The sequence below is a fragment of the Orbicella faveolata genome, unplaced genomic scaffold (assembly GCF_042242905.1).
Source record: "Orbicella faveolata isolate gen_17 unplaced genomic scaffold, um_ofav_v1 contig_46, whole genome shotgun sequence".
Lineage (NCBI taxonomy): Eukaryota > Metazoa > Cnidaria > Anthozoa > Scleractinia > Merulinidae > Orbicella > Orbicella faveolata.
Genome location: NW_028301576.1, coordinates 29,803,792 through 29,826,599, shown reverse-complemented (window position 1 = coordinate 29,826,599; position 22,808 = coordinate 29,803,792). Strand labels below are relative to the sequence as shown.

The 22,808-nt window shown below is 39.0% G+C and overlaps 3 protein-coding genes, 2 long non-coding RNA genes and 1 pseudogene across 5 annotated transcripts; 3 read left to right on the top strand and 3 right to left on the bottom strand.

Moving 5' to 3' along the window:
• Positions 1–4,371: 4,371 nt before the first annotated feature.
• LOC149099597 (uncharacterized) lies at positions 4,372–5,349 on the bottom strand. Its single transcript, XR_016203511.1, has 2 exons — positions 5,104–5,349; positions 4,372–4,846 (listed from the first exon to the last, which is right to left on the bottom strand). It is a non-coding gene; the product is annotated as an uncharacterized LOC149099597 (long non-coding RNA).
• Positions 5,350–8,710: 3,361 nt separating this feature from the next.
• Positions 8,711–9,920, bottom strand: LOC149099596 (uncharacterized). The gene is made up of 2 exons (XM_089277085.1): positions 9,253–9,920; positions 8,711–9,161 (listed from the first exon to the last, which is right to left on the bottom strand). Exons 1-2 carry the CDS (start codon positions 9,598–9,600, stop codon positions 9,126–9,128), a joined length of 384 nt encoding a protein of 127 aa, XP_089133211.1. The 5' UTR covers positions 9,601–9,920; the 3' UTR covers positions 8,711–9,125.
• LOC149099595 (uncharacterized) lies at positions 9,920–10,935 on the top strand. Its single transcript, XR_016203516.1, has 2 exons — positions 9,920–10,393; positions 10,701–10,935. It is a non-coding gene; the product is annotated as an uncharacterized LOC149099595 (long non-coding RNA).
• Positions 10,936–13,152: 2,217 nt separating this feature from the next.
• Positions 13,153–15,189, bottom strand: LOC149099594 (uncharacterized; annotated as a pseudogene).
• LOC149099593 (uncharacterized) lies at positions 14,982–16,149 on the top strand. The gene has a single exon (XM_089277083.1). The coding sequence runs from the start codon at positions 15,199–15,201 to the stop codon at positions 16,111–16,113; it is 915 nt and encodes a 304-aa protein (XP_089133209.1). The 5' UTR covers positions 14,982–15,198; the 3' UTR covers positions 16,114–16,149.
• A 2,191-nt stretch (positions 16,150–18,340) lies between these two features.
• LOC149099592 (uncharacterized) lies at positions 18,341–19,483 on the top strand. The gene has a single exon (XM_089276876.1). The coding sequence runs from the start codon at positions 18,341–18,343 to the stop codon at positions 19,481–19,483; it is 1,143 nt and encodes a 380-aa protein (XP_089133002.1).
• The last annotated feature ends 3,325 nt before the right edge of the window (positions 19,484–22,808 follow it).

The following is a 22,808-nucleotide window of genomic DNA, read 5'->3' as shown; positions in this document are numbered from 1 at the left end:
CATGCTCCTACTGGAACAACTGAACCAGAGGCTTAAGTAACTGAATTACACAACCTAACAAAGGAAGTAGAGGCATGGGAAGGAGAACTGACAACATTGTCACTGCCTGTTGCTAGAGTGGCATCCTTTTGTTCTATATTCTCCCTGCTGGTGAGCAGTCTAACACAAAGACGGCAAATCCTGCACAGGTGTTTTACATGTACAAAATCCCATTGGTGGCCCTTCTTAACCACATCTCTCTTCACAAATTTGAAATCATGCATGGTGATGTCAGGAAATTTCTGGCTGAAGATCCCTTTCTAGTTCTCTTCTGATGTTTTCTTCTTTATGATTACTGACAAGGTCAAATTCTCCTTTCAGCAGGACCATATCATCAGCAACAGGATAATCTTCAAATTCTCCATTGGTGTCAATCTCAGCCTCCTTGCTTGGCTTATCCAAAAGCCAAACAGTTTTGGACTGCTCTTTATCTTTGCTAGCTTACTTTTTTTCAAACCTCCAAAAGTGACAAGGATTCTGGTCTCACTTAGGGTGTTGATGACAAAACGTTACCATTCTTAGCGGTCACAGAATCCTTCAGTGTGTACTCCGCCTCCCACTCTCTGGATGACATCATGGTATGTGGCTTGAAACAGTGCTCTGGCAGTAGCAGCTGCAAGCAGCACAAAATGAAATTAATCTTCAAGCTGGAAACACTTCGACTGAACGGACTGAACATTTTTGGGGGGTTCCTTTACCTTTATTTCCTTACTACATATAATTTTAACTCTTAACTTACGCTACATACAACACTTGCGGCTAACTACCTTACTACCACTAATAATACTATATATTTACAGTAGTTACACGACTCACAATACTTGTGGTGATTTAAAAAGACAGAACGTTACATTGTTTTCGGTGCTTACAATGTGATATACACCTGTAACTAGACTCTGAACTAACATACTGTGATAAATAGTATAACTGATCTACAGGGTATATTCTATTTAATTGCCATGATGAAAAAATGTACGAGTTTTTTTATAGATTGCAGAAAGTAAAGGACAAATTGAAGAAAACGAAACCTTCTATTTTCTATTTTAGTTTCCGGACAAAAACATCCCAATCACATTCTAGTTGGTTGATTTTCTGGAAATGAAAGTAGCATTTGGCATAGAGGGGGCAAAAATGTAGTTTTTTGATTCTATTATCGTTATCGCTAGCTGTTCCGAAGAGTATTTCTTCCGAGTTTAGTTTGATGGAAGTGTTTTCCTTTCCATTAAACCAGCATAGCACTTTCTGGAGAAAGTCGAGTGCAATATGACAACCTAAGAAAGAGTGAAGTAAATAGTTGCCATCCCTGCAGTAATGACAACTCTTGTTGTCTTCAATTCTGTATAAATATTATTCTTTTTTTGTGGTGACAATATGATGAGCAAGTTTGAAAAAAAATTCTTTTAATTTATTTCGCTTACTGATTGACTTTGTCTGCTTAAAAATTGTGCTCCAGGAGAGAGTGAACTGAGGAAGGTAACGGACTGAACATTAACTTTAATTTCTTGTTGCTTTTGGTCTAGTGCATATTACACATACACGCACTAAAACAATGGTTTTCATACTTCACAGCATGCCTTTGTTTGCTTTGTACTTCACGTGCACGCTTTCCGTGCATGCATACGAGTACAGTTTTTTTTATGGTGTGGCTCAATCATTCCACCTACTGAAGAAGGGCTAAGCCTAAAACGTTTAGATTACCAGTGAATAATTGATACTTTTAAGAGCCTTCTCAACCTTGTTTCTAATTTTCCATGGCCTGATGTGAAGATACGATGGTGAGACATTTAAGGAAGAAGATGAAAAGTCATCATTGTCGTCATAATCATTGTTGTTGTTGTCCTTGCTGTCATCATCACCCTCACTGTCATCTTCATCTTTTTCACTTTGTTGTGCAGTATCTGTTGTTTCATCTTCATCACTGTCGTCACCAATTTCCTCCAGCACTACATCATCTCTGTATTATTCATCTGAATCTTCATCCTCGCCATCATCTTCTTCATTGTTTACTGCATCATTGTTAACTGTTGATCTTGCAATGTGGGCATCAACAATGTCTACTTTGTCCTGTTTCAATGTGCTCCTTGAACAACTGATACCATGTTTGTCCAGGTAAAGATCAAGAGAGGAGACTTTCAACTTTCTAAGCTGCCCTTCCCCATACATGAGTGTCCAATTGTATTCATCATATGTTTTTCTTCTTTCTTCCCTTTGAAACCTTTTACTTGATTCTTCACGTTTTTTTCTCTTGAACTTCTGATCTTCAAGATGGCAGACATAATTCTTGACAAGATGATCTTTTACTATGTATTCTTTGCTGAATCTCTGAATGGCACTTGGTTCATTTAGTAATCCTTTCAAGAGAAATACATGCCTAGTTGGTAAAGTAGGTTTCTGTAAATATTATAATGCTTTTGATGTTAAAAAAGAAATATATTTTATATGTTATTGTCACGTTTGTCGGTATTCATGTTACCTTCATTAAACAATTTCCACAGCTGAGCCCTTGGTTGAAAATCATCCACAGTTCTGTCGTTTGCTGGAGCGTCCTCGCATGCCAGTTAAAAACCAAGCTGGTTTCCACAAGATCAAAGTTAACTGACCTTGGAAGGAAAGCCTTGAATCTCTTTCAGGTAGATTTTGGAGCCTTCAAGAGAAAATCGTGATCAAAAAAAATAGAACAAACACCGTGTGGCAAAACATAAGGCTATGCGTACCTCTCAGAGGACGTCAGAAGTTATGAAATAGATCGCCCCTAGATTAGACGAGGACTCTCGCTGTGAAAAAAGTCATATAATGAAAGAGCTTGTTTTCAAATTGAACAAAAGAGAGAAGAAATGGGTGGAGTTATTGGTATGCCAACATGATACAGCTTGGCTTAGCAGTGATGCAAGGGACTACCTCTCGAACCTACTAGGCAAAAATGGAGGCAATGCTGCAACCAGTACCAGTAGTTACCACGGCAACGACAATGAAGATGATGATCTGAATTATGATGATGATGGTGATGACGACGGATACAATGATGACAATGACTGCAGTGTTTTTGAACGACCAGCCGAATCAGTCCAGTGCAGGAGAATACTTCAGATGACCATTATGGCCCATACTGGGATAATTCCCCAACTTGCACACCATACCTGGATCATGTGTCAGACTAACTGTCAGAAGTTTTCTATATTATTTAATTCTCCAAGAAAATATTGTTTCTGTTCAAAACGTAGAGCATATTATTAGGTATCATTAGTTATAAGCAATGTGTGGTGCATGTGCGCAAGTCAGAAATGGAACTTTTGCAGTTTTTAGCTGCTACAGATCATGACATCTTCTCATGTGTTGTATTTTCAAATTTGTACAAACTTTGTACAACAAATGAATCATGTAAGAAACCAACACAAATATGAAGTGTTTCATTGAACAGTTATGCCTTTAATAAAGACCTTTTGTATTCATAATACATGTACTTTTATTATAGGCCTGAATTTCACTTTTCATGCTGCAACCAGTGACAAATTGAAATCCACGGGGTAGAGTGATCCAAATCAAGAGAACTCTGAGTTCAAAGACTCGTGGTAAATACTTATAATCTCAAAAAATCGTAGCCCTCCCCTCAATGAATTTTTTTTAAAATAGCCCCCCCAAAGTGGAGCTCAAAAAGTAGTGACCCTTCCCCAAATATAGTGGCACTCCCCCCCAGTAAATAATGACCTGTCCCTAAGAGGATTGGAAGCTGACTCCTTGTACATTTCAAATATCTTTTTAAAGTTCAGGCATGCCATCAGCTCCCTTTGTTGCGAATCAGGCATTCTATTTGAAAGGGCATCTACCATTTCTCGAAACCAGAGTTCTGTCTCGATAAAATGCCTGGATTCAAATGTCATGCCTTTTCTGGCATGGACGTGGCTACTGAGTCACTTGATGGCCCAGTCATTCTTCCATTTGTGAAATCTAAGGCAATTGAAAATCAAACAATTTGCACAGCCAAGTCAATTGTTCAAAGAATCACCATTAGACACAAAAGCTAGCTAGGTTTGTTATGTGAGTAGTATAAAACACACTCGACAGATCCATCCTTTTCCTTGACACAGTAACCTTAATCTGATGTCGAAAAGATTTATAAACTGTATGTCACTAAGCTTACCTACAAGCCTCAAGCAATTTATGCACAAACGTTTCAAATCCTGAGAACCGTAAGATGTCCCTTATTACAAATAAAAGGGCCAACAGCGATGCAACCATACCTTCCATTTGATATTCCATGACTCCTAAGCCATGCTTTCTGACAGACTTTCTTGTGCTTGACATCGTACTCGTACGTATGCTTGCCATTTTCCATTCTTTGGCTTATTTCGAAAAAGTTCATCAGCCATTCTCCTTGTTTATTTTACTTGTTTTTAAGAAAGTTTTCGCGTGACTCATTGATATCTTCATCGCTTAAAACAGCTGTCAGGCATTTCTTTTGGCAGCAATTTTTTTGGCTTGCAGTTATTTCCCTCAGCCTGTGCTTACGTATTTTCCTGGTTGTCGCACTCATGACAACTTGTACCAGCTCATTTGCAGCTGGTTTCCTAATATTGTCTTACAAGTAAACATGCAGTGATATAAATAATCGCCAGCATTTACTTACACTCAACACTCAAACCTAACTTGTAATCATATGATTATTGCATATTTTTACAATCATATTTTTCTTTTGTAACATCCTAGAGAAAACATTATATTCAGAAAGCAGTTTATCTACCTGGTGAACTTCATCAAAACTGTGATCAATTGCTGTTTCTGGAAGAAAACCTACAACTTCTCCATTTTCCTGCAAGAATGATAACAGTAACCAGTGGTTTCATTTCTTACTCCGGTTACACAGTCTACATCTACCATTTAATAGAAACATACTCGTTCAAACACGTGCAAACCAAAACCAACTGGAAGGGAAAATAATCATATAGGATTGCTTCATTCAGATAGCTTGCAAAGTGCTGGACAAGACAAGAGAAGAAAAGACGAGACTTTACTGCTCTTAAGCTGAAAGTTTTACACATTAAGCTGTGAAGATTACAACTGCTATACCTCTTCGTAATCCTCATCAGTCTCCAAATCACTGTCATCAGGAAAGGTAACGTGGTTACATGCTCCTCCACACAAACAACTTTGGTTGTTATTGGTGGGTATCTGGAAGCAAACGTCCATTTAATCTTATTTCAAATAAACCTCCAGTCTTTGCAAGTCCCTTTCATTCGTCTGCTCCCTTTCCCTTCAATTCACAAATCCTCATACTGGGTTATCCTATTATTGCTCAATGATGGTTAAAAAAAACAACAACAAGAACAAAAATAAAACTGGACAGAACAATAGCAACAACACGGAAATGTATCATTTCATATTTGTGGCTGAAACTATAAATGTTCATCCCAACTTGTAGTCTCCTTTGTAGCCTTCGTTTGGGCTTGTCGCCCAAAAATGGTCAGCCGGAGGAAATGTTGCGTGATGAGCTCAAATGCTGGCTGCAAAAGTGACAACCCAATAACGCACTGGTAGAAACATTTCTTGGAGTAGTTTTGTTCATGTGTTCATCAAATATTTGTACCTTAGGTTTTTTCCGTCCTCCGCCACAAAGTCTTAAAATGGCTGGTGAGCTCTTGTTATTTTCAATTACCTGTGAAAAAATTCAATACTTGGTTACAGAAATGTTTGCTTGTATGAAAAGTAGTGCCACTCAGCTACTTACATCCTTGTCTCTGTGAAGTGCTCCTAAGGCTATATCTGTGAGAACTTCATTGTCTTCGTCATTGCCTTGTTTTTCTCCTCCTCCTCCTGGTCCTTTTTCCTCGCTTGACCTTTCGCATAACACACTTCTGTCCGTGCTGGTGGTATTACTGATGTATGTCTCATTTTCTCAAACAGTTTTTTGTTTAAAGATAAACAACAAAGCAAACAATGAAAGCACCGCATATACCATCAATCAGAGCAAAAGGGAAAGACAAACAAAGCTAGATTTTAAAGGCGACATAACTCTTCTTTCCTCTCACGATCTTGATGTCGGACTGAGGAGTTAGGATTTCCCACGATGTGTTTTAGAATTTGGTGGGCTTTTTTCATGTGACTTGTGGTAATGAATGAATGAATACTTTAATCTGGAATGTAATCTGGAATGTAGACTACAAGATAAATGTTCGCATGTAGAGTGGCTTATTGTGCTGGCAGGAAATACTCGTAAAATTTGCTCATTCTACTCGGACACTTCAACTCTGCTCGAATTTTGCTTAGTAGCCAAAACACTGCTTTTTGGCTATTGCTGTATTTTCGCATATACGGAAGGGAGGCGGGGATAAACCAATAAATACTATCTGAAAATTCATTATGCATACAGCAAAACTGTAATTCATCTTAATTTATGCTTTACACCATTCATGTTAGTATCTTACCAAAAAAGAACATGTAACAAACAGAGATACGAAACTTTCAACTTGTGCAATATATTTAATGATTTCCCTTCTTCTTTCCATATTATGCTTATTTTCATCCCACATGGAAGAAAATTAGGGTTTATAGAGTGACATGGCAAGCTTCTTTGAGGAAAGATTTTCATTTTTCTGTGGTAATGTAATTTCTGCCGTTTGCTTATTACGTTTCAGCAGTTGACTTGCGGTGAATTTTGTGGTGATAAATCGAAACAGTAGTTTGTGTATGAAAAACCATGCTACTTTGAACGATGAAGGAAAAACAGCACAAACTAAAACTTCTGTGTTAGGCATTTTGCCATCTTTTTTACTCAAATTTGACTGAAGTCCAATTATTTTTGTGTGAAACAGTTGCCGAAAAAATGAAATCTTGCAGTTTTGTTCAATCCATTTTATCTACTGGGTTTAGTTAAACACGATCACTGACGTGACCTTTTCATCTTGCTTTTCGCTGAGAAAATGTTGTTTTGAAGTTTTAATCTGACAACCCAGTCAAGTACGTAACCATACGCACAGAACTGCTTTAGGGAGGATACATTTCAGAGGCGATCGTGTTACATTTCCGGTTGTGAAAAAGCGGCCGAAAAACCTCAATCTCGTATACCTGTTGACTCTCACACGATCTCTCGTCAACTCATGTTCAGCCTATGTTGCAAGCGTTCCCGTATAAAGAAGCTTAAAGAGCTTTTCTGCATTCTAGGCTGTGCATGAATTGGAGTGAGAAGAAAACTTCGACAAACTCATGTTGATCAATCAATGCGTGATAAGTGCATATCGAAAAATCAGTAACTGATTTGCTCTTACATGTACATCACTTTTGACGGGAGGTCATTATTTCTTGCCGCACTATTCGCCATAGGCAAATAAAAAAAGTCTGACTGACATTTTTTTTGGCATTATAAGTGTTATTCTCACCATGTTTAACTTGGGCTGTGTGAGAATTCATCTATCTTCCAGATTGTCAGACAATGTGCACGAAAATCTGTAGAAGTGAATTCTCACGCAGTTTTCAATGTGGCGACTACAACATCTATCACGCAGAGCTGCGTGTTTGTCTGCAAACGCGGTTCTGCAGAATAATAAGGTTTGTGGGCAAGCATTTCCTTCCTCCCTTCTCCCCTCCTTCCTCACGTCTTTGTTTTGCTACTGCCCTATTTGGCGCACATCGAAAATTTGGAAATCTGCTTTCAAGCACCGAAAACTCCACAGAAACACTACCAAGCAAGTTACAGATCTGCTTTGGATATTCTTTGTCCTAATGGAATTACCTAAATGAGAAAGGCTTTGGTCTCTGATCAAGCCAAGATCTTAACAACAGCAAAAATTAGTCAACACTGACCTGTGTTAAGTTCTTTTATTATATCTTGTCGAGGTTCCATGCTGAGCATCGAGGGTAATATTTTTTATTAAATGGCATGTTTTTTCGGAGGAATTTTTTTTTTATCCTAGGCTCGATTTCTGCCACTCAGTTGAGTCCGGTCTACATGTTCCTCCCCGATTTGGTCAAATGTCCCCTAAACATGATGGCAATTCATATCTTTCTTTATCTTTCTCGCTGTAGCAAAAATGTTTGTGATACGAATTACAATCACGTTAGCGGACATGAAAGACATTAAAATATTTTAATGAAATCGGCAGAAATAGAGCCCACCACAAAGATTAAAAAAAAACAGAAAAAAACATGCCATTTGATAAAAATGTCGACCCTCGACATGGACCGGCGACAAAAAGATAGACTCCCTACACACTGTTGCCGTTTGTTACCAGTTGACTTAGTAGGCAGTTAGTAATAAGATATTAAGGTGTTTCCTGGTGCTTTTTCAAGAATTTTCGTTTAAAATTTAGTATAAAAGCAATCCATGAACTTATTTTTCATAGCTGGGTGTCCCCACTAGTAATACTCCCCATAGTCTGAGGTACCTTTTCTTCAATTGCAACCAATCAGAATGGCTGGATTTTATAACATGCCTTTTACCAATGTAGCAAGGAAGCCATCTTCAGAATGCTTGTCCCTTAATATGGTAGAGCCAAAGAGAAGTTTCATGGATATTGCAAGGGCGATTCGTCATTGCACATAGGCATATATGTAGGTCAAACCAGAATCATGTGAGGTACTACCTCTTGGAGAAAATAAGCAATTACACAAGGACATGAATACATAGTTGATTCACTAAAAAGGCACGACACGCAAAAATGTAAGTCAAACGAAGTCAGAGTTAAACTTTATTTTCTCTTTTTATTTTTTGTATTGTTTCTTTCATTGTTAATCAATTTTATAGAAAAACAGCACATACATACATACATACTTTATTTGCAACTCCCCAAAGGGGCTTTTCATTACAAAAGGAATAAAAAAGATAAAAATACGTCAATTAAAATGAATAAACAAAATGGGAAAAAAGTCTAAAATTAATTACAGTATTAAAGATTTAAAAATTTACAAAGTTTAAAATTGAATATTAAGAATTTACATTATTAACATTTAAAATATGTTTGATCAAGTGTCCCTTAAAAGCTTTCACAGAAGTTAAACTTTTCAAATCATCACTCAGCTCATTCCAGATTTTTGCTCCACGATATGCAAATGATCTTTGTCCGGTAGCCAGTCGGCAACATGGAATGTTTAAGTCATTACTCTGTCTGGTGTTTCTTGTAGCGATATGAGATCTGAAAATGAATTTATCAATCAAGTAGTCTGGAACAAGATTATGAATACATTTGAAAGTCATCAGTGTCATTTATGTAGTCTGTCACTGACCTGCAGCCAATTCAAGGATTTGATGCCTTGTGAGATATGGTTGTACTTCTGGAGTCCCAATACAATAGGTGCAGCAAAATTTTGCAACAACTGTAATTTCTTGATGTTAGACTTGCTTGTGTTCGACCAGACTGTAGAACAGTAGAACAGCTTACTGAAAATAAAAGAATCCATAAGTAGAAGCAATGTCTTCTTATCCAATAAATGCTTTATCCTGTTTATTTCTATCAGTTTGTGCATGCAGTTAGAAGCTGTTTTTGTAACGTGATCACTGTAAGTTAAAGATTGATCAAGATAAAGACCAAGGTCTTTGGCGACAACGACGGGGTTGATTTCTTTTCCAAGCATTAAGACAGGTACTGAAGGCAATTGGTGGAGAAGTTGCTGCACGCCAATAAACAGGACTTTGGTTTTGTCCGGGTTAATTAGAAGAGAATTTTTGCAGCACCAGACACAGATATTTTTTACATCCTCATTCAAATTGTTGATTGCAGTAGTTATATTAGTTGAAGGAAAAGACAAACAGAGTTTGTTATTGTCAACATAACGGGCAGATTTGCAGCGTAGAGGGACAGACAACAGGTCATTTACATAGATAGTGAACAGAACTGGTCCCAGAATTGATCCCTGGGAGACACCAGGAGGAGAAAAAAACAAAGCTCGTATTTCACCTGTAAGACCTCCAGAAACAAAAATATGTTGGCCGATTTAGTAGAAGAACTTGGCAATTGGTACTGGATATAGAGGGTGGTGCCACCTGTGGCTCTTCAAGTTCCAAATCTACTCCTGTTATCAACACCTAATTCTTTAAGTGGCTCAATGCGTCGACCCCAGAAGAAGAAATCTATAAAACTCTTTTGTCCTTAAAAGCTGGTGAAGTTTTGGTTGAGGGTTTCATCAAACAGAAGGTGGTGACGCCATAAACCCATTTTCTTCATTCTTGTGCAACTTTTTCAGTGTCTTTTTTCTTAAATGTTGTTGTGGAGCTAGTTTTTTGTAATTTTTGGTACATGCTTATAAAGAATGATTCAAGGCATGATCTAAGGAGCATTTTTTTAATCAGGCCGCAAGGGCTGCTGAGTCCAAAGAAGACGAAGACCACTCAATAAATGAGAAGTGGGCAAAAGAGAAAAAAACACTGGTAAGTACCTTTGGTAGATTATCAGATGGTGCAATTTTAAGAGTTAATATTTTGATTTAGTTTGCTGACAAAGTGTAAAACTGAATTGAATCTTGATTCTGATCCTAGTGAAATGAAACAATCAGCAAGATCTAGGGAAAAAAACAAAATTTCATGATGTTATACGCTTAAGGGTTAACAAACCATCACAGTCAACACCTATTAACATTAATGCAACGTTTTCTAGTTAATTTGACTAAAAATTTCGTGTGCTTCTGTAATAAAAAAAGATATTGCATTTTAAATGTATTAAACACTATTACAATAGGTCGACCAAGTAGAAGAGCTTAGAACGAATCTCAAGACTGAAAAAGACCTCAACAGAGCAAATGTCAAAATGGTAAGTGTCCCTGTAATCAAACACAGTTTACTTAGTACATATACTAAAGTTTCTGAAATACTAGTTGGCTTAACCACTGGATTGCATTAGTTAATTCAAGGGATGCCATAAGATATATACCTGTGTAATAACACATGAAAAAATTACTCCTGAAAAAGACAAAGGTTGAACCATTATTTTGGCTGGAAGCAAAATTGTCAATAATCACTTTAGTAATTGTGTCTGTGTTTAGCAAAAAAAGCATGAAACGGAACTGAACACGAAGATTCAACGTTTGGAAAAGGAGGTGAAAGACAGAAGAGAAACAACGTTTCAGATCAGAATTGTATTTATGGTCTTATTACGAGATTGTTATTTTCTTTTGTATCTGTGGTATTATATATATGTTATATTATAATTATTGTAGCGAATATCAGAATACCAGTCTCTAAAGGCAGAAATGGAGGAGCAACTCCAGCAAAAAGATGAAAAAATAGCATCATTGTCAAAGGTACAGCACTTTGTGACTGTCCGATTGGTCTACCCGTACGAAATTATTAGGCCTAATAGAGCCAAAATCAGGCCTAACAAAGGCCTGAAAACGTACATAAAAGGTTTCAAGGGTCTTACAAGAACCAAAATTCAGCCCAACAACTTTTTGTTAGGCTCACAGCTAGAGAGGCTAACAAAAACAAGGGTAATGTTAGGTTGCTTGTTAGCCTTTGGTAACCCTAACAAGAGCCTTAAAAAAGAGGATCGTTGTTAGGGTTTTGTGGTCCATCCGAAATTAACCGAGTGTTAAGCAAAATATTTTTGGCTGTGAGAAATGTAAACCCCAACCTAACAATTTGCCAAACATAAGCCTTACTTTCGTAACACTCTGGCATTATCGTGATGTTTTGATCTGGCGTACATTCTAATTTTAACCGCGTGCACAATTTTCCCAGGCTGTATGAAGATGAACCTTCTTGCACAATATATAAAAATCGTAAAATAAATTCTACATTACCAGCGATCAAATGACTTAGCCATCGCAATGGTAACTGGGCCAGTAAATGGCAAAGACTCTTCCTCCGAAGACGATTTAATTCATGACCAGCTTTTTCCTGATGATTTTGAAAGCGATTGTTGGATATCCGAAAGTAGGCAAGAGTCAATCGACTTAAGATCCACAATGAACAGCAGTACATGTATATGAATGTTCAAGTAGCCGAACTTGTCCATTTCTAGAACATAATCCAGTAATCAAGTAGTGTCTGCATGCTTTGAGTACTGTCGTTGCATGAACATGATAATACTCATAACATGCGGGGTCAGGGTCACTACGTGATTGAAAAGTAAGACGTCCCCACGCCAGGTAATTGTTCAGTAACAGGATGCCTGTTGTTTTCTCATTGAACGTTTTGGGAAAAGGCGACGACAGTTGTGAATTAATGTTGCAGTCAGATTCGCACTAGAATCATGCTTGAGATCGGTGTGTACTGGTGTGTACTGCTTGAGCTGTGCTAAATAATAAACATTTGTTTTCTTACAGGATTTGACCAATAGCACAGCACTAGTTTTGATAGCTTGACATGTGTGAATTCTTCAGGGCATCAGAGTTTCACAACTCCACACGGGCAGTTGAGTCTTGTTTCTCCCTTAACAAATCGTAAAGAGAAAAGATCACACTCCACCGAATCCCGTCATTGATTCAGTTGCCAAGATCGTTCAGGTTGCATACTTTGCAAGTGCATATGAGCAAAATTTAACAGCGTCAATGTGGTTGTTGTCGCTGTGTTTCTTCTCGTGACGCAATCGATACAACATGAAAAACATAAGCAACAAAAAGCGAACATCCATCGCTCACGTACGCGTCCCTTATTATAGAGTACAGTCTAAAATACTCAACACAATGATTGTTTACATTAAACTCATTTCCACACTTTATTAAAGTTGTACGTTAACAAAAAAGTAACGGGAGAAATTAAATACCTTACTTAGTTTACAGCCAGGTGGGCCTTGTCAACATGACAGTTTTAAAAACAACTAAAACATGTACCGCCAGAAGATAAACAATTATCAGCTTCAAGATCACGAACGTGTCATGCATACTACTATGGCTCTATATCTGGTTGCCAAAACCATGACAAATTACAAAAGGCCACTTACATCACGACTTCACCAGAAGCACGTGTTATATTTACAGCTTTTGAGAATAACAACAGTTATAAAACATGCTTCTTATGAGTGACTGCACTTTGAGCCTTGTTTGAAACTACATGTACTCACTACTATTCTATATAAACGACTGCTATAAGTACACCCGGCAAAAATCTTTATTTACACAAGGGGTTTTGTTTTTGTAAATTCAACTTTAAGTTTTAAGCAATTAAAATTTGAGAATAATCACTCAGCGACCACATCTGTTTCGATACTTTTTCTCTCGAAATGCTAACCAGGCTCGCATTTTGTGAGCACTGTGTAAATTCTGAACCTTGTGAATAAACGGCATTATAGAGAATATGTATTTCTTTGAAAATAGTTAAAACGACTTGTCAACTTTAGTCGGTCTCCAATTTGTTGGGAAACTAGCACACATAAGCCCGGCTAAGATCATCTTTAAACTGATAAATATACAATTTGATGAGATGTTTTTAATATCAACTGATATGAGTCTGGTTCGGTCCGTCTGTGAGACAACGTTAATATGTGTAGAGTTGTCATAACTCTCACAGTACAGAGGGTAGCACAATGCAAGATCTAGAAAATTTTCGAAGAAGTCAGCAATCTGAATAAAACATTTTACCTGAGCAAAACTGTACCCCTTGCCATCAAAGTATTTGATCGTGGAACAATTCCTCCTTGTTAAGCACTTGTATTCTAATCCATAAATGTAAAACCCATTTATCGTGCGCCGAACAAAGGAGGTTACGTTGACAGTGTGCGGGACACATTGAAAGAATTCAGCTACTGCCAAGAATTCTTCTTCATTTAGTTCGCGTTTTTGCGGGGCTCCCAAAGCAAAAATACCAGGTGCAAGTTCACAAGATCTTTTAGGGGAGTATCTGCTTAAAAGGTCGCAATATAAGTTGTCTGCCTCTAAGTGATGAAGGATGTATCTTGTACACATTTCTGGTAGCTTTTGTGTGAAGGACACAGCTGATATTTGTCTGTCTATCTACTGTGTCCCATTAATAAATTTCAAAATAAAACCATTCTTATCCTCAAAATGAAAACAGCTGTGAGTGAAAAGTGGTCCCAAGTCATGTACATTATCAACTAAGTGCAACAGCTGGTGAATGTTCATAGTAGTGAAATGTGTCGCCTAAATGGCGGGAAAACTGGAACAAAAACTAAACAGCAAATTTTTGGCTTCACCGAGATCTGATTCACTTATTGAGTCTTTCAACAACAATTGTATGGCATTTACGAGTAGAAGGTAATGCTGAAAGTAGTCTTCAGAAAGAATACCATACAAAGCGGGAGCTCCATAAAACAACAGAAATGAACGTAGTTCACTCGCTTTCCTGTGTTTTAAGTGTTCAGATACTGACCTTGGCATTCTCCTTATTTCTTAAGTTGGAAGGATTTCGTTTAGTCGATCATCTAAAACTCCAACTAAGTGCCGAAAACTGAAGGGCTCTTTAGAATAGGTGTCGCCAAACCACAACTTCAAAAGTTTCTGAACGCCTAATAGAACTCTGTGCATATAGTCTATTCCCATTCCCACAACAACGTCAAAATTCTCCAGAAATAAAAGCCAGGATGGCCCCTTTACTCCTTTTACTGCATATTGTTTCTGGCCAGATTGAAGGTTCCTCAATGCTTCATAAGAGTGCTTTGTAGTATCCTGTTTATTTTGCAATGGGCCCTTTGGATTATCCCTTATATACAGAAATATTTTTGTGTGGCCTTGAATACCAATTTTTTCTGTTCTTCCTTGTTGAAAGCATTTCCAACAGCCATATTCTCCATTAAACTGCAGGCTGTTACACACCAAACACCTGGCAGGAAGATCACAACTTCCGGCTAAAAGAACAGCTCTACATAAAAACTTGCCTCTTTCTGAAGACTCTACTGTAATACCCTTGTCCATTAACAGAAAACTAAGTTCTTCATACAAGGGTTTCAGAAAAGTTGCCATAGTGGGCTTTTTGTCCCCGAACCAGCGCCCTGCAAAAATCATGTTTTCTTTTGCCATCCTTTTCTCATACGGTAGTTCATTGATCACCAGAAATAAAGGCCATATTGAAACTTTTGAAGATTTAGAAACTGGTGCTCCATCCGTATTAAAAAGGAAGGTGTTACGATATGTAAATTTCTGTAGCTGTAATTGTCAGCAGACTTTCTGCCGTACATATAAATGATGTATTTTGAATCGTTAGTTTAGTCTTCTACCGTTAGCTGAGCGAATAAAAGCTTCGAAACATGGTGTCAGGATAAAAAATCGCCGCATAACTACAAGATGTCAGGCGACGAGGGAACTATGGCAACAAATACAACTAATACAGCGTCCGTTGGAAGTGCACAGATGCAGCAAATGTCTCCTTTGCTGAGTGGAATACCGATGCCGAAACCGTTAAATCTTGACAACCTTGCCGCTAACTGGAAAAAATTTAAAAGAGCCTGGGATAATTACGCCGTAGTTGTGAGACTCCAGCAGTGCAACGAAGAATATAAGACTGCAACTTTTCTTTCTGTGATCGGTGAAGAAGCTCTTGAAATTTATGAAGGTATGACATTTAACCCACCCGAAAGTTCGAAAGTACTCGACTCTGTTGTTAAAAAATTTGAGGAATATTGCATCAGACAAACCAATGAGACCTTCAAGCGGTATTTATTTAACTCCAGATCACAGAAAGAGGATGAAAGTATTGATCACTATGTATTGGCACTTAGAACACTTGCGAAGTCGTGTAATTTTTGTCAGTGTTTACATGATTCACTTATATGTAATAGAATAGTGTTTGGCGTTAAAGAGCCTGCCTTGAGAAAGAAGCTGTTGCAAGAAAGACAACTCACTCTAGAAAAAGCAATCGACATCTGCAAAAGCGGAGAAACAACTGCACAGCATTTAAAGGATCTCGCCACAGCTACGGATCCGAATGAAATACATGCTTTGAAACATCGCAACAAAAAAAAGCAAGATTACCGGAAGACCCAAGAGATTCAAAGGGTGCCAACAAATGCAAGTACTGTGGAGGAAATCACGTGCTCAAGAGGGAAAAATGTCCGGCCTATGGAAAGACTCGTGGAAAGTGCGGAAAAAGTAATCACTTCGCTAGAGTGTGTAAGCAGTGTGGACGAAGGAAAAAACCGGTCAACACAGTCTCAGTCTCTTCCAGTGACTCTGGTGAATCACTGTTTACAATTCAATTAACTCCAGAAGTCGACTCAGTGCACGTGATACAGAGCAACATCCCATCAAAGATTACTGCGGCTATGAAATTAAAGGGAGGACCCAAAATTAATTTCCAAATCGACACCGGAGCAATGTGTGATGTACTCAAGCTAAGCTCCATCAAAAGAATGAAGTATGCTAATAGGATCATGCCCACAATTCACGTCCTAAAAATGTACGCCTCTACGCTCAGGCCGCTTGGAAAGTGCAAGGTACAACTCACGAATTCCAGGGATAAAAGGAAGTACAAAGTTAACTTTACCATTGTAGAGGATGAACACTGTGTCAATCTGATCGGGAGTAAAACTGCCCAGCAACTGCAGTTAATTACAATCAGAAATGATAAGATCAAGCCATTTTCCGAACCTGCAGAGTGCGCTTCTACAGCAAATGTAGATGTGAACCTGACAAGTAGCCGACAGTTTGAAGGACTTACCCTGGAACACATGTGCTCCCAGTACAAAGATGCTTTTGATGGCCTTGGCAATCTGGGAACTTCATTGCGACTTGAAGTTGATGAAACGGTTAAACCTGTCCAACAACCGTTAAGAAGAGTGCCTGAAGCTTTAAGAACCCCACTTAAAGAATATCTTGACAATCTGGAAGCTAGAGGTGTTATCGAGAAAGTTGAGAGGCTGACTAAATGGGTAAATTCCATGATGACTGCAAGGAAGGCTAACGGTAACCTTCGCCTTTGCCTGTACCCTAAGCCCTTGAACAAAGCGTTAAAGAGATGTCATTTCCCTATGCGAGTCATTGAAGACATACTGCCAGAGTTGGGCAAGGCCAAAATCTTTACTAAAATCAACTGCAAATATGGTTATTGGCAAATAAAGCTTACAGAAGAGAGTTCACTGCTTACGACCTTCGCCACACCCTTTGGCAGATACAAATGGAATTGTATGCCCTTTGAGATTTCACCTGCTAGTGAAATATTGCACCTCCGTTTACATGAAACTGTTGAAGGCCTTGACGGAGTATATGCAATAGCAGATGACATCCTTGTAGCAGGCAATGGAGATACTATGAAGGATGTGATAGCAGATCATGACCTCAAAATTAAGAAGCTGTTGAGGCGATGCCAAGAACGTAACATTAAGCTAAACAAGCAAAAAGTCGCTTTTAAGCAAACAGGGGTACCCTACATCGGACATCTCCTGACCTCAGAGGGAATAAAGGCAGACCTGTCCAAGGTTGAAGCAGTACTAAGGATGGAGAGGCCAACTGATGTAACTGGTGTTCAGCGGATTATGGGCACCGTGGGTTACCTAGCAAAGTTCCTGCCGAGATTATCTGAGGTCTTACAGCCTCTCAGACAGCTCACCAAGAAGGGAACAGAATTTCTACGGGACCAGATCCATGATAGAACATTCAGCAGGATCAAAGAGATGGTGACAGCCCCACCACTGCTTAAGTACTATGAGCGAGAGAAGGACCTAGTCATTCAGTGTGATGCAAGCGAAGGGGGCATGGGAACCGCATTACTTCAAGATGGAAGGCCGCTGGCATACGCAAGCAGAGCCCTGACTGCAGCTGAGAGGAACTACGCCCAAATAGAAAAAGAGCTCCTTGCAATTGTGTTCTCAACAGAGAGGTTTCACCAGTATACGTATGGGAGATCGGTAATTGTCGAGTCAGACCATAACCCCTAGAAACGATTCTTGCCAAGCCGCTGGTCTCTGCTCCTAAGAGATTACAGAGGATGATCTTGAGGCTGCAATGTTATGATCTGGACGTGTGATACAAGAAAGGAAGTGAGCTGCATCTCGCAGACACCTTGAGTCGGTACTACCCCAAGTTGGCAGAAGCAACTCAAGATCAGAGAGAACATAGCCTGTTTGCAAGATCTGCCTTTGAAGAGGGACTGGAAGTCGAGCAAGACGTTCAAGAAATAAACCACTTGCTGGTGAGCGAGCACGAAGCAGAAATGTTCCGCGTAGAGACTAAGAACGATTAAGTTTTGCAAGCTTTGAAGGCCATAGTGCAGTCTGGGTGGCCAGCAGAAAAGAGAGAGCTACCTCCAACAGTGGCGATATACTATGATAGCCGTGATGAATTAGTAATTCAGGATGGTCTACTCTTCAGAGGAGACAGGCTTGTGGTCCCTAAGACCCGTCGAAAGTGCATGTTTCAGACATTGCACTCCAGCCATCAAGGAATAGAATCGACGCTGAGGCGCATCAGAGAAACAATTTATTGGCCCAATATGAAGAGTGATATAAAAGATTTCACCTCCAAGTGTAAAACGTGTGCATCCTACAACACAAGACAGCAGAACGAGACGTTCATCAGTCAAAACATTCCAGATCGCACTTGGGCCAAAATTTCCACCGACCTGTTCAACTTAGACGGCCAGAGTTACATGGTGACCGTAGATTATTTCTCCGGTTTCTTTGAGATCGACAGGTTGTATGACCTGAAGGTTTCCACTGTCATCAGGAAACTGAAGTCACGTATGGCACGATATGGGATTCCAGATGAAGTTGTGTCGGACAGTGGTTTGCAGTACACAAGTCGAGAGTTCAAAAACTTCGCCAAGGAGTACGGTTTCAATCACGTGACAACAAGTCCCTACCACCATCAGTCTAATGGTAAAGCTGAGTCTGCTGTCAAGGAAGCAAAGAAGATCCTCAAAAAAACTGCAGCATCCCAAAGTCACCCTTACCTGGCACTGTTGGCTCATCGTAACACCCCACAGGAAGGATTTGGTACCAGCCCTGCCCAGCGTCTGTTAAGCAGGAGAACAAAAACAAACCTCTCTACTTCTAGCAACTTGCTGAAACCTAGCATGGCTGAAGACACTCTAGAGAAAGACAAGCTGAGAAAGTTGAAGCAGAAGCTCTATTATGACAGATCAGCAAACGACCTACAGGACCTTCAGAAAGATGACGTTGTTCGGATGCAACCCTTTCGGCTGAACGAGAAAACATGGAGGAAAGCAAAAGTGCTGAAGCCACCGGGCAGAAGATCGTATGTAGTGGAGTCAAATGGTCAGCTCTATATCAGGAATTGGAGACACCTGAAACGTTCTGCAGAGGCTGATAGTGTTCCAGCTGAGGAATGGTCAACGCCTTCAAACCACCATGACTCTAAAGTTAAGGATCACCTCGCCAATGAACAGCTCACACTGAAGCCAGTGGCAACGACGAAAGTTAATCAGTCGACGACCACCACTGAGTCAAATAAGGATCAGCCCTTATCGGCCACTTCAGTAGACCAAGATCGAACCATCAAAGATCAGCCCTTGAGACAACAAGTGTCACCTACAGGGTGTGAAAGCAAAGTCCATACCAGAAGTGGGAGACTGGTCAAACCGCCTAGACGTTATACAGATCATGTAACTCTTTAGGTCTAATGAGTGACATTTTAAGAACTGTTAGCGTATAGAGGAACTGATTCTCTTTTTTTTCTGTTTTTTCACTCTCCTTTTTTTTTTCTTTTGAGGGAAGGATGTTATGACATGTAAATTTACATATCGTAACAGAAGGAAATGTTATCTCCGCTGCTCAATATACCTTTATTTACGAGATCTTTGTAAAGTTTCCCATCATAAATGTCCTTGATGTTGGAAGGTTCTTTTTTCTTTCTGTTAAAACGATGCTGTAAGGAAGTGTAGAAACTAGGTCTTTTAAAAAACATCTGCAACTGTTCTGCAATAGGAAAATAAAGAAAGAAGCTACGGGCAACTTTCGGTCTCAAATCTCGGAGGCAGGCAGAGTTAGGACAAAAAGTGACCTGCTGCTATTTACCGGTGCAAAGCAAAAAGAACAGAAGTAATGAAAATTGACTGGACTGTTAAGATTTCAAAAATAAGCTTTGAAACTCTTTAGCGTAGATGGCAAGTTGTGATTGCGAGGTAAAGCTAAAGAAAGCAGTGTTAGTAAATGCGCAATGGCTTCCCCAGGCAGATGATATTTAACTGTAAACAAAGCTAACAAAGTCATCATAGCAGGAATTGTTAGTTGAGACTTGCCACAAATGGGTTGATCGTCTGTGGATTGACTACTCTCAGGGACTGGTATTGATGGAATGGGGAAAGTTTGCAAATGTTCGTCATCGTCAAATTCCTCCAACTCATACATACACTCGTCATCATCATTCGGATCATCATTTTCGGTCGGTAACACATTAGCGTGAATTTCATCCCACATGCAATCAGCTGCTTTGACGTTTTCATAATCTTCAGGTGATTCATTCACGACAGAGTGATCTGCATTCAGCAAACTGCAAAACAACGATGCGTCAATTTCAGCGTATTCCTCCTCAATAGTTCCAGACCCAAGGAAAGCAGTTTCTTCCAAATCTTCATTGATGACCTCAGCTTGTGTTTCTAAATTGATGACTGTTTCACAGGCAGTAGGTGTTTGTTTCATCTCGTCACCTTTACTTGAAGTTGAAGGACTCGGGGATGATCAAGCAAAGCCGACAGTTTTCATGGCTTTGAGCGGCACTGAAACTTCTTTAAATTCCTCCTCGACATTGCTTTCCTTTTGTTGTGGTAAATTGAAACGAATGGAAACTTCTTGAAATCTATCCTGATTATCAGTGGCATTTTTCTGTCTTTTTGGATTATATTCAGCCATAACATTAACCATTTCCATTCAAATAAACTTTTCGCAATCAAACGGTGAGGTCGTTTAATTAAACTAGATACTGAGGCAGCTGCATTAAATTTGATGGAGACTTCAACATGCATACACCAACAAAACACCCAGGTTTTCTCAGCTCTACAAGCTGCCTATAGCTATCAACTTCCAGTGGCACCTGATCCAACCCCACAAGCCAGCTGCCCAGATACAGGCATTTCTCAAACATGGGCTGAATGCAATCCCGCACTAGTGTTCAGTGGCCTTCGTGATATTTTGAACAACCCCCCTCGAGATGACGATGTCATTATCGTTGAGAATGATCAGAATACATTACAACAGTCGCTACTGAATAAGTCTACAACACCATCAAGGCTTGGTACTTTCACCATGGAGAGAAATCTACAAAAGATTGCTGCAGAAAATAAGAAACTGAAGGCAGAGAATACATCCCTCAAAGCGGAATTGTCACCCTTGAAAGGACAACTGGCAATCATGGCTCCAGGTGAGTAAATGTAGATTGTTAGTCATGGTACAAGATATTCCCTATATTTTTCTTAAGTTCACATTTTCAGCATAAAAATTCTAGCTGCTAGAAGCAGTATAATTCTCAAAGCAAATTGAGCTGCCAATTTCACTGTGGTGATAATTTCTTACTTTCACTGGCCTACATGTTAAAGGAAAATCGTTATCTCATTATACTAGCCAAGACTCCAATCAAGAAAGTATAATATGTGGATGGAAAAGTAAATGAAAATATATTTGTTTTCATCAGCACCTTCAACTGAGGCGCTTGCTTATCTTCAATCCTTAATCTGGCATTACGTTGGCAATGGATCAGTGTCAGATCAAGTGCAGCCAGTAACCAAGTACACTGTGAGAGCAAACTTAAGTCCAGTACAGGTATTTAAAATTTTCTATTTCACCTCAGCATTTTGCAAATTTTTTTCTTCACCAAACCCTGCAATCTTCTTAAGAGCAGCTACGCCTAAACATCAACTAAACCAGGAAATAGCTAAAAATGAAATTTCTTCAAACTCGCCTAGAATGAAGTTCTTAGGGCACTAGTTACAAAAATGTTGGTTTAAGTTTGTTAAATCAATTAGTTTTTTTAACGAATTTTTTCTTCCCGATGCCCAAAATCGGCCAAAATCGATCAAAAGTAGACTGCATATTCAGAGACTTGTAACCTCAACAGTGGAGATTATCATTAAAAACTAATTGTACGTCGCATTTGTACTTTCTTTCTTATATATTTAGAGCTATTTAGATTGCAATTTGATTAGAAATCAAATATTTCACAAAATTTTGAAAGCTTATGATGCAACACAACTAAACGAGTAGTGAATATTTAGCCTATTTTCAACTGCTCAAAAGGCATTCTGGTACACGGATTTCCCCAAAATGGCTTATGTAGTCTGGAAGAGCATGATTTCTTCTTCAAATTAGTGAAATAAAATTTTTGGGTGATTAAATCGTGAGTGCCGAGAACGCAAAGTAAATGCAGTTCTACTTCCTGAAAACGTGACCTTTGACCCAAGCGTCACATACCTGATAACAACAATAGACAGCAGATGTTTCGTTAGTTTTAACATTTTCGAATGAAATCAGTCCGAAACAGTTACCGCAAGAAACTGATAGACGTAAGAAATCTTATACCGTCTACGAAGGAGTTAAAAGTTGCATTTTTGACACAATAACTTCATTCGTTGAGAATTGAACATTAACGAGCTTCAATGAAATTTGCAAAGTTGCAATGCGTTTTATCTAGCCGATACTCACCTGAATGTTTATATTTATAGCAGACTCGTTTTCTTGGAAAAACGCTCGGAATTCAGATTTTGCAACCGAAATGGAACTTGTTAACATTTTTACTCCTCCGTCTAGCCCATCCAAAACCACCAATCCCCCCGGATATAATACTGATAAACAATCGGCGGGTGGGAATTTAAACATTGTTACTTGCAAAGGTTGCAAAATCTGAATTCAGTTCCTTCCAAACATTTTTCCAAGAAAACGAGGCTGCTATAAATATAAACATTCAGGCGAGTATCGGCTAGATAAAACGCATGGCAAGGTTCAATTCTC

Excerpts from the sequence above, each read along its gene's own strand:
- LOC149099596 (XM_089277085.1), bottom strand. The coding sequence starts at position 9,600 with ATGCTTGGAAAAGAAATCAACCCCGTCGTTGTCGCCAAAGACCTTGGT. Across the intron at positions 9,162-9,252 it reads AATCCTTGAATTGGCTGCAG|ATCTCATATCGCTACAAGAA; the intron begins GTCAGTGACAGA and ends ATTCATTTTCAG.
- LOC149099593 (XM_089277083.1), top strand. The coding sequence starts at position 15,199 with ATGTCAGGCGACGAGGGAACTATGGCAACAAATACAACTAATACAGCG.
- LOC149099592 (XM_089276876.1), top strand. The coding sequence starts at position 18,341 with ATGAAGAGTGATATAAAAGATTTCACCTCCAAGTGTAAAACGTGTGCA.